At 44.2% G+C, this 12,091-nt stretch overlaps 1 protein-coding gene across 16 annotated transcripts in view; it reads left to right on the forward strand.

Annotated features, from left to right (window-relative positions):
• rabgap1l (RAB GTPase activating protein 1-like) overlaps positions 1–12,091 on the forward strand; it is a 458,975-nt gene that overhangs the window by 422,673 nt on the left and 24,211 nt on the right. For 2 of the 16 annotated variants that reach the window (XM_069937564.1, XM_069937563.1), the window contains exon 22: positions 11,073–11,234. The exons of the other annotated variants lie outside the window; for them this stretch is intronic. In XM_069937564.1, the coding sequence (XP_069793665.1) occupies positions 11,073–11,189 (117 nt within the window). In that variant the 3' untranslated portion in view covers positions 11,190–11,234. The remainder of the gene's footprint in view (positions 1–11,072; positions 11,235–12,091) is intronic. 16 annotated transcript variants of the gene reach the window in all.

The raw sequence follows: 12,091 nt of genomic DNA on the forward strand, positions 1-12,091 counted from the left end.
TGTACCACAGGGATCAGTGCTGAGGCCTGTTTGCTAGCCACATTTATGATTTGAATACAACTTGAAGATATGATTAGCATGTTGTCAGATGATTTGAACTTTTGTGATGGTGTTAACAGTTAGGATTGTCTCAACCGACAAAGATGTTATGAATTGGATGTTAACATGGGCATAAAAATTTAATTCTGTCAGTTTGAGGTGAGGCAAGTTGGAAGGACTCATAACAATTGGGCATACTCTGTGAATGATAGGGCCAAGGGTGTATTGGGAAGCATTGATATAGAAGTTCAAAGATCCCTGAAGGTGGTAGCTCAAATTGACACAGTAGCTCAAGTGGACTCAGTGGCAAAAAGGACACATGGGTCACTTGCCTTCATTAGCCAAGGCATTGAGTTAAGAACAAGGAGGTTATTGTTCATCCTTCTAAAATGTTGGTTTGGGCACAGCTAGAGTTTGTCTGCAGTTATGGTTGCCAAATTGCAGGAAGGCTATGATTGCACTGGAGAGGGTGCAAATGAAATTTGCCGGAAATTCTACCAGGAATGAATGTTTCCTCTATGTATGAATGGATAAGCTGTGCCCAGTCAACATGAAGTGATTGGGACAAAGGGCCTGTTTCTGGACTCTGAGAGAGAGGATGAGAAATCTAGGTGTGAACCACAAATAAAAGCAACTACAAGGGTCTGATGACAGCGTTAGCAAAGTTGGGCCGAAAAAAAATAGATCAGTGGCATACATGAGGAAATATTTCATAAACCTCGGTAAAGGTATATTCCATTGGGACAGAAAGGTTCCTTGAGAAGGATGTACCCATCAAGGAAAACTAATAAAGTTAAAGACAGTATTAAATTGAAAGAAAAGGCACAAAATGTGACAATGGTTATCTATAAGTTAAAGGATAGGGAAATGTTTTGAAACCAGCAAATGATGACTGAAATAATTCTAAGGAGCATTTAGAGTAAATAGAAAATACTATATAAAAAACATTGTAGAGGCTATCGCATTATATAAAAAGAAGGTAAACATTGCTCAACCAGAGGATAAGACAAAGGAACTAATAGAGGAGAAATGGTTGAGGTTCAAAATAATTATTTTAGGTTCGTTTTCTTGGTTGAAAACACTAAAAACAGACCAATAATAATAATTTCCATCACAATAATAAAGTACTTGGCAAACAAATTGAACAAAAAGCAGCAGTTCCCTGAACACAGTGCCCTGCGTCTTCAGATCTTAGAGTGGCTGCAGAGATAATGATTTTTGGAGAGCTCAAAAAGGATTTGGAAATAGGAAAGGTGTTGTCCCTGTTGAAGGAATCGGGGAGAGCAAAAGCAGGAAGCCAACGGTGAGGTAGCCCAAAGCCTGTCAATGGGAAATGTATTTATTAAGGAGCAAACAGCAGGGAATTTATAAAATCAAGCAGAATCAAACGGAAAGGGAAACTGTGTTTATCAAATGTATTAGTTCTTCAAGGATGCCACAAACCAGATTGAGAAAGGGCAACAGTCGATGTAGTAGATACAAATTTCCAGAAGAGATTTGAGATAAGAGTGCAGAGATTGGAGTAATTTTATCTGCCAAAAGTCTGGCAGTTGGAGAATAATGTTGGTAAATGTGAAGTCATCCACTTTGGTAGGAAAAATAGAAAATCAGATTATGATATGTGTGGTGAAAGTTTGCAGTGTGCTATTGTGCAGAGGGACTTGGGAGTGCTCACACGTGAGTCGCAATAGGTTGGTTTGCAGATGCAATAGGTAATCAAGAAGGTAAATGGGATGTTGGTCCTCATTTTGAGAGGGACTGAATTTAAGAGCAGGGAGATTCTGCTGGAGTTATGCAAGGTACGGGTGAGGCCACACCTGGAGTACTTCATACAGTTCTGTTCTCCTTACTTGAGGAAGGATAAGCTGGCTTTGAAGGTGACGCAGAGGAGGCTCACCAGGTTGATTCTGGCAATAAGGAAAGATCGAGTCTCCTGGGACTATACTCGGAGAAAGTCAGAAAAATGAGAGGGAATCTTATAGAAATGTATAAAATTATGACAGGGATAAACAAAATAAAGGACAGGAGAGTTGTTTCTACTGGTAGATGAAACTAGAACTAAGGGACATAGCCTCAAGATTTGGGGGAGTAGATTTAGGACAGAGATAGGAGGAACTGCTTCCCTCAGAAAGTTACGAATCAAGAATTCTCTGCCCAAGGAAGCAGTAGAAGCTGCTTCATTAAATATATTTAAGATATATTTAAATTTTTGAATAATAGGGAATTAAGGGTTATGGGGAACAGACAGGACAGTGGAGCTGAGTCCACAGCCAGATCTGCCATGATCTCATTGAATGGTGGAGCAGGCTTAACGGGCCAGATGACCGACTCCTGCTCTATTTCAGGAAAAATTAAACAGATGTTGTAGAATTGGCCAATAATCTAAAGAGTCAGTGCAGAACCTGGAGTGTAGTTCCTTCCCCGACAGCCTGTGTTCCTCCCCCTGCCCCTTCCTCCCTCTTCTCCTTTGCATCCCCCTTCCCCACCATTTAATTCAGGTAACTGTCTGCGTTTTACTTATATGCCTGCTGAAGGGCCCAGGCCCGAAACGTTGGTTACCCTTTACTTCCTGTGGATGCTGTGTATCCTACTGAGTTTTTCCAGCACGTTTGTGTGTTTCACTCAACTCCAGCGTCTGCAGAGTTTCGTATTTAACTTCACTCACCAAACCCTGTACTCTGTGCTTGCATGTACTTTGTACATTGGTCTCTGGCTGATTTGATTGTCGTGTGATCTTCAATGCGTGCATTTCATGTCAATGTTTCTTGTGCATCTTATAGTGAGTTTTGCCATGTATTCAGCCCAACTATGTAGCAAATGGTTTTGTTCTTTCTGTGATTTTTCCCACCCATTTTGGAGCAATGAATGTAGCTGCTATCCTTGTTTGTTCACTCTCTCCTGCAACCCAGTGGAACTCTTTCAGAGGCAACTGACTCTTCCATATTTCTCCCTGGACTCTCTTGATGGTTGGCGAGATGTGGTTAACTTTCCCCATTTCCTTCTCTTCTTTCAGTTCATTTCCTTTTCCTAAAAGCGTGAATCCCCCTTCATGGAAAATTGCATGACATGGCTTTCTACGCAAAGAAATGGCAAAGCACTCACCTCTCTATCATGAGGCAACCTAGTATTTACGACAGATTGGACCAAAGCTCAAGCAAAGTTCCTTGTAAAGTGTCAACATCTACCTCGCAAGTTAGCAAGAAGAGCCCAGGATGTTATGATCTTCGGTGAAGTTTGCCGTTTGTCTTCCCTCCCTTCACCTGGCAAGGAAGAACTTTTGTTTGGACTGATCTTTGTCATCTCAAGCGCTTTCTCAAGTCATGGTCCTGAGTGAATTTGGGACTTTGATGGACATCATGTGAAGGACTAGATGGTCATTCTGTGGTGGGGTTGAGGACTCTGTGGTTGGATTGGGAGGGGTAGATCACCTGGATGCTGTGCATCCATTGGAATGGGTATGTCGAACATCTCTGCTGCATGGTGCCAGTTCCAGCATTCAGCCCGCCATGGCCTCATGCCTCAGCCCACGTTCCATGTGTGGCCTTGAAACCCACAGCCTTGCGTGAGAGGTGAGAGCACTACCAGCTGAATGCCATCTCTCATGAAGTGATCTGACCCACTTGCTGTATTGAAATACAGTATCTTAGCACAGTCCATGGGCTGCATCCAAATGACCTGACTGGTAATATTGTGGTGTCGTATATTCCTCCTCCTAATGCTGAAACCCTGCCATGTCTACCTCTGGGATGTTACAATTCATACTCTCGGCTCCTGACTCTATTTCCTGCCTAGACTTTCCCTTGCTGCTGCTCATTTATTGTATGGAGGACTTCAGATTATATTGTATTTTAGTACCTGCTTTGTCAGACCCTACTGGTGAAACCAGAGAGTGGAACAGTAAAATTCCTTCTGATTCTTCTACTGTCAAATTCAACATTTCAACTGTAGAAACCAATCCTGCCTCTGCATTTCAGCCCTGTTTTAGGGTAGATTTTACATAATTATTTATTTGCAAAACAAACAGCATTGTCCACCTTCTCAGGCTCTTTTCAACCTTCTTTGTAATTATCAGTTAAATAAGAAAATCTCCAGATGCTGGGGTCGAGTGCAATACACAAAAGTGAAATTCAACAGGTGTAACATCCACAGGAAGAAAAAGAGTAGCCTTGTGTTTACCTGACAAGGGGCCCAGGCCCGAATCGTTGGTTGCTTTGGATGCTACATGACCTGCTGAGCTTCTCCAGCACTTTTGTATATTGCATTGTGATTATCAGGACTCGTTTTGTGTATGGTCAATCACATTGCATTCATGACATCAGAAAGTTTCATTTTATTATTTTGGATTTTATTTATCCATTCCCACTGCTGTTCAATTTTCCTGGTCCCATACCAGTAAATATGCATTGTTATATATACTGATTTGGAAGTGAACATGGTACGTTAGATGTGGCGTTGCCACAGACCTCCCTCCAACACACAAACCCCTCTTCATGTGAATATTGTGTGACCTTAGCGCAATTCATCAAGTGGAAAGATGTAGCTGGCAATTGAGAGGCACAAAGAGCAGAGTTCTGGGTTCAGTCCTAATTTCAGGTGCTGGAGAGTTTGCCTGTTCTCGCTGAGAACCACGTGGGCCACCCACCCTCCACTCCCTCCCGGATTTCTTCCTTCATCTCAAAAGTGCAGGCTTAAATTGCCTCTGTAAAATTGCATTTAGTTTAAAGATAAGAGATAGAATCTGGGGGGAGCTGATGGAAATGCGGGGGAGAATAAAACAAGAACGTTTAAAGGTAATGTTTTGGGCGGAAAACTTCACACAGAGTACAGAGTGAGCTGCCAGCTGAAGTGGTGAATATGATCTTGATTTTGACATTTAAGAAAAAATTGGATAGGTACATAGATGGGAATTATATGGAGGTCTATGCTCCCATTTAGGTCAATGTGACTAGCCAGAATAATGCTTCAGCACAGACTAGATGGGCCAAAGGGCTTCCATAGGGGTTAATATAGGATCTGTGGTGGTGCGTGGTTAATGATTGGAGCAGACTGGATGGACTGAATGACCTTTTACTAACTCTATAAACATTTTACTTTTTCTAATGCGGAAGATTGTTTTTTTTTTAAATCTGGGTTATTATCTCACTCATTGACAGGCCTGCAGAGAATGCTTCCCCACCCCCTGCCTCCAGCACAAACCTTCCTCCTACCTACTGCCCCACCTGCCCCCCCCCATCTCCCTAATACTCCTGAATCTTCTATGCCCTCCGCTCTTCTTCTCCAACGAGCCCATCAGAATGACTCCAGGGTTTGAAGTTAACTCGTGAGGATCAGCTGCTTGGGCTGGTCTTGTTTTCAATTTAATCATGAGGCTTAAGGCTGTTTAAGATATTATTGGCTAGTCAAAGAAAAAAATATTTCCTTTGGTGAGGGAATAAGCAAAAAGGCAGAAGCTCTGACTGAATGAGGGCATTCAGGGATGATGTTCAAATGAGAGAGGTGAAATCTGGAACTCCCACCTTGGGTCACAGAAGGTGAAGAAGAGAAAACAAAATTGGCAAATGCTGCAACCCCCGCCCCCCACCCTCCCCCCTGCCCCACACACCTCTATCTGATTCCACTCTCTTCACCTACACTTTCTTAGTTTCTCTAACCCCAACCCCCCACCCCACCTCCCAACAGTGGTTTCTGCTTCTACCTGTCTCTCTTCCTCTCACCACCTTGTATCCAAACCCCACTCACTTCTTTGTCCATCTCTAGCTTCTTGCCTCTTGGCCTGTGCTCTTCCCCTGCCCTTCTTCCTTCCTCCCCAACCCCACCTTTTTATTAGGGCACCTGTCTGCTTTTTTCTCATACCTTGATGAAGGTCTCAGGCCCAAAACATTGGTTATATATCTTTGCCCCTTATGGATGCTGTGAGAGTTTCTCCAACATTTTTGTATATTAAGTACAATCACAGCATCTACAGACTTTCTTGTTTTACTCTTTTCTCTCTCCCTAATTTTCAACCCCCCCTCGATATCTCCCCTTTGAACTGTAGTCTCAATAAAGGGTCCTGACCCAAATTGTTGACTGACCATTCTCTCCACAGATGATGCTTGACCTGCTGAGACCTTCCAGCTTCTCACTGCTTCCTCTGAGATGAGGTGAAGGTGGGGATGGTGTAGAGATGAGTCTTGATCTATCATTGATACATGAGGCATTTTGAGGGACTAGGCACTCTTCACTGGCACAAGCCACCGAGACACTTACACATGGTTCTAGTGCCTTCAAAGAAAATAAGTGCCTGTTACACACTGTAAAGGTCAGACACTCACCATTTCACTTTTCCCAGTCCCATCCTGTCCTCACATTCCAAAGCTTCTGTCATGGTGGGGAGAGGAGGGGAATGTGGTCCCCATAGATGTATTCCTAAACATCTAGGATCCCTTATGGCCCCCCTCCCTATTCCGCAACCAGTTACAGTTGGGCTCAGGATAAGGGGCCTGTGGAATTAAACAAGAAATTCCGCAGATGTTGGGGTCGAGCAGCATACACAAATGTGCTGGAGAAACTTAGTAGGTCACTCAGCATCCACAGCAAGTAAAGGAGAACCAATGTTTTGGACCTGAGCCCTTTGTCGAACTGGTAAGTCTGATAGGTCTATTGAACTCCACCTGGGAGTAAGTAAGTATTGATAGATCCACCCTGCTGCCTTCCCCTTAGCTTCTGTGAAAGCCTCCTGTACAGTCCACTGCAGGCCATGGGGATGCACAGGAGGCCACAGATGCTGGAATCTGGAGCAACAAACAATCTGCCGGAGGATCTCAGAAGGCCAAGCAGTATCTGTGGGAGAAGAAGAACAGTCGATGTTTCGGGCCAGAGCTCCTTAATGAGGACTTCTGACCCGAAACGCCAAGCGTTCTCTTTTTCAGATCATGGGACTGTGGCCCCAGGCAGTGCAACCTAAGACTCTCTTCCAACTTGAATCAAACAAGTTTATTGTGTTGAAACAGATACTTCAAACCAAAATGTCCATCCTTGGAATTCTCCGGTACACTTAAAAACATTTACAGTCCCAGCATTTGTCACATTCAAACCTTCAGCTTTCAGTTACCTTCACAGTGGTGGCAATGCAGCCCAACACAGGCAGTGCCCAAACCTGACAGGGGCACTAGGGTTTCTTCCTTTATAAGTATTATCACTTCCTTTTTAAATCTGCCATTGTTTCTCTCTACTTGAGGCCCACGCACACTGTTGAGCAGTATCACATCTGTGAGAGGGAGGTCGCATTGCACTTCAGAGTGCTGCATGTAGCTAAGTCCCATGGCCAGACAAGGCTGTGGTTAATATTGAAGAGGGCATGGGTGTTTTCCCATTACTGCTTTAAATTTTAAAATATTTAATGTTGCAACTTGAAAACTCAAATGATAATTAACTTGTCAACTTCCTCTTTAAAATATACTCCCTTCCCTCTGACAAGTGTTGAATTTGCTATTCAGGGACCAGTTGTGTACTTGTGAGCCTGTTGTGAAAATACTGTTGAATTTGTGCATTTGCTGCTGCTTTGCAATGTCTCATGATCCCAACAGGTACTCTTGAAATGTAACGATTCTTGTCTTTGTGAATATGAAGAGCAGACATTACAAATTGGACTCTCAGTTGGATGAAGTGTTTGTTAGTATGTTTTATGTGCTCGTGTGGCTGCAGCCTTTGTACATCGTACCTGTAAACTCTTATTGTCACCATCAACTTTGAATGGTATGGTGTGAGGGTATCTCCCATGTCTGGGATCGTCTGACTCTGTGTTTCTGGATTCCGAAGCGTGCCTTCTGATGCTTGTTCCCAAGCAGGGTTGATGTTTCATTGCAAATGTTTTAGAGGTGTGCTGGTGAACATCTTTAACTTGATGATGTTTCATTTAACATAACACTTGTGTTCACAGAGCACTGACTAATGTCTGTGGCTGAGTTCTTGAAGGCCCTTTGTGGAATGTTCATTTGCAACCAAATAAACCTGTTACATTTTGTAGCTGCAGTTTACAGTTTCCTGGTGAGGGACATGGCTGAGAGTTGGAGAATTAACTGGATTTGCCAGTTCCATGTAGCCTGGTTATAGAGGCAAAGTCCATCTCCAGATCACTACAGTCATCAAACCTGGACACACTACATGTTCTTTCCACAGGCTGGGAACATGTATATGATATCTATATGCTACCTGAATGGCCCATTACAGGGGGTGTCAACAGCATAACCTCCAGCACCAGCAGCAAAACCTAATGACAGATAATGGCAATCACACCTTGCTGATTGTGAGCAGCATTTAGACCACTGGTCTCGTACTGATACTGGGTTTTGTTGCCACAAGAACCAATCACAATCGCATTCATTTGAGGGAATGACTTGTATGATCCATGCCAGCTCTTAAGGGAGTAATCCCATCAGTCCCATTTTTCCCTCCTCTCATTTCTCTGAGACTTATGAATCTGTGCTCGTGCCCATCAACTTCCCTTTGATTTATTTCTGATTCCTTCTCGCTTACATTGGGGAAAATTTACGGCAGTTATTTCAGCCCATGCGCTTCCTAGACGAGGTGGGGGACTCATAAAATTACAGGGAGAATGTGCAGACTCCAGACAGACAGCACCTGAGGTCAAACTCGAGCATCAGCAGCTCTGAGGCAGCAGAACTAGGGATGGCATGGTTAGTGTAGGAGTTGGTGCAACGTTTTTACAATGCCACCCACCCAGGCTCGATCAAATCCACCCAGGCTCGATCGAATCCACCAGTCTGTAAAGATTGTATGTTTTCCCAGTGATCGCATGGGTTTCCTCTGGGTGCACCAGTTTCCTCCCATGTACCAAAGACATAAAGAAAAGGTTAATTGGTCACATGGCTGTATTTGGGTGATGGGGGCTCGTGGGCCAGAAGAGCCTGGAACCATGCTGTATTTCAAATGAACTAACATTGAGCAAGTATGCCATCAATGACGGGTATCTTCATTCAAAAGCAAGTTCACGACAATAATTTATGATCTCACATACACTGTACCCCATGATGGATAAACCTATTGAAATGAATACAGCTAGTTTTACAGGTAAGTGCTGAGTATATTCAAGATGGAGGTTAGTAGATTTTTGGATATGACAGAATCAGGAGATATGGGGAGAGTGCAGGAAGGTGAAGTGAGATAATTGGCCGTGTGGGCACAAGGGGCTACTCTTTCAAATGTTTGCCTTGAGTCACATTGATATCAGCTGGAAGACAGCCATGTTCATCAATTTTTGACAGTTACAACACTGGTTTAGCATACCTTCCATTCCATCTCCAGTAGCATTGCAACAATGAGCACAAAGCTCTTCTCCAATGGTAAACCGAGTGTGCAGGAAGAGTAGACAGGTCAGGCTGTAAGTTTCTCTCAGAGAGCAACAGGACCAAGCACTGTGACAGCGCCTGGTAACATCAACATGAGGTAAATCAGACTACAAGGATTTTAATGGCGTGCTCCTCCCCCCAAAGTAATATTTTAATGACCAGCAGTTTGCCCAAAGTGGGATCTGCACAGGGAGCTTTCACTTAAGTTCATCCTCTACTTAAACATGGCAGACTTTGCGGTTTAGCTACATAGTTTCCTGAAAGTAGACACTGGTAGACCGGGTGGTGAGAAGGCTTTGGGCTTGCTCTCCTTAGTTGGACAGGACACTGAGTCCAGGATTTTTGACATCATGTTACATCTGTACAGGATGTTAGTGAGACCATGCTTGGAGCATTGTGTGTATTTCTGGTTACCCAGCTACAGCAAAGATGCCATTAGCTGCAAACTGTGCAGAGAAGATTCATGAGGAAGTTACTGGGATTGGAGAGCTTGAGTTACAAGAATAGGCTGGGATTTTTCTTCCTGGAGTGTGAGAGGTTGAAGGGGGACCGAAGAGACGTACAAAATCATGAGGGGCATAGATAAGGCAAATAATCATAGTTTTTTCCCAGGGAGGAGAGTCTAAAACTAGAGGAGGAACTCCACTGGTCTTTTCAGCATCTATAGGAGACAAAGATATATTGGTGACTTTTCGGGCCTGAGCCCTTTTTCAAGGAAAAATCAGAAAAGCCAGAAGTGGGATATATCAGAAAGTCTCAGAAGTCAAACAATGGGGGAGGAAGAAGGGGATTGGGGGAGGTTTTAATGAAAGCCAGAGAAGTCGATATCAATGCCCTCCGGTTGGAGGGTGCCCACTCAGAAAATGAGGTGTTGTTCCTCCAATTTACAGGTGGTCTCAATCTGGCAGTACATGAGACCATGGACAGACATGTCGGCAAGGGAATGGGATGGAGAATTGAAATGGGTGACCACTGGAAGATCCACAGTATTGCGGCAGACAGAGCTGAGGTGCTCAACAAAGCGATCTCCCAGTCTGCATTCAGACTTTTCGATGTAGAGGAGACCATGGTGGGAGCACCGGATGCAGTAGGTGACCCCTGCAGATTCACAGGTGAAATGTTGCTTCACTTGGAAGGACTGTTTGGCACCGAAAAGTGCTGAGGGAAGAGGTGTGGGCACGTGGAGCATCTTCTGCGGTCACAGGGGTAGGTCCCAAGGGGACAATTGGGGAGGGAGGAGTGGACAAGGGAGTCACAAGCCACTTTCAGGTGCACGGACGCAGATAATGTGCTGGCAGGCACAGCTGGGACATTCGGGTGGCTGCAGAGAAGACGCCTTTCTGTCACCTGAACGTGCTGGCAGAAGGAGAGCTGCGTCCGAGTGAATGCCACCTCCTGTGGACTGTGGCCTAGTCCCGCTACGCTGCCTCGACGTCATTTGCAGCACGTCAAGACCGAAGCTGTAAGGAACACAGGATCAGGATCAAGGAGGAGAGAAATGTTTATGGGGATGTTGGCAGCCAGTAATAATTTACTCAACATTTATTTGCATTGTCGCTCAGAAGGTCCAATTACGATAAAGTTGAGATGAGTATTCCAATGTAATCATTGCACTACCAGTGAAGCATAGAAATTTTTTTCTGTTTTAATCGTAATAGGATATTTCGTATTCAACTTTTCCAGGTGGCATTCCAACAATTTGGCATTCTTCAAGTAAAAAGGTGGGCTGAGAGAAAAAAAGATAAAAGAGAGGGAGATGCTAAAGCCCTTCCTAGTCCCGAACGTGCCATTTGCCTCTAAACTCAAATCAGCCACACCAGGAATGGAGATCAGAGAATTCAAAATGTGAGATATTTGAAACTTTCCTATCGCAATATCCTCCCCCCTCCATCTGTACCGGGATAGGGTTACATACAAACATCAGTCAATAAATGACCAAAAATCTAATTTCCACAATATAATTCTAAATAATTGAAATAACCAGGTGTTTAATTAAGTCACAGTGGCGCATTTAAGGTGAGGGGACAGTTAAAGGATGGTGTGCAGGTGAAATATTTCATGCAGGGAGTGATGGGTGCCTGGAACAAGCTGCCAGAAGCTGATACAAGAGTGGGGTTCAAGAGGCTGATAGACGTATTAAAAAAATTAAGGGGGTGGAAGGATATCTACCAAGAGCAAGCAGCAGAATTATAGTTCATAAAAGGGCAGCCGACCATTCAGATGTGGACACTTCCTTGGGCGGTCCATCATATTCGGCACAGACATGTGGGCCGAAGGGCCTGTTCTGATCCAAACGTAACAATCCTTACATTTTAAAAAAATGCGGACACAGCTCTGAAAGTTCAGAAACTCCCATGGGAAAGTGAGTGAAGTTTGGAATGTTTTAATTGGTGAACTGGTAAGCGGAGCAGATGTCACGAATCCCCTCAATTTGTACATGGTCGTGAATGAATTGATTTCTTTAACGGCTCAGCAAGAGCTCGGTGGGAGAGCTGAGAGCAAATGCACCTTAAGAGGCACCATCAAAGGTTTGGATCCCGACCTGACCTCACGCATCTCTCGGGTTCACTGCAGTATAATACAGGCCAGAGTCTATGGCAGACGACATCACCGTGACGTCATCAGCCAGCCCCCTGGCAGCCACTGCTGCTTTCAGGTGCAACGGGGGATTCTCGGAGCCAAAGATTATACCTACAGGAGGA

The sequence above is a fragment of the Narcine bancroftii genome, chromosome 5 (assembly GCF_036971445.1).
Source record: "Narcine bancroftii isolate sNarBan1 chromosome 5, sNarBan1.hap1, whole genome shotgun sequence".
Classification (NCBI taxonomy): Eukaryota; Metazoa; Chordata; class Chondrichthyes; order Torpediniformes; family Narcinidae; genus Narcine; species Narcine bancroftii.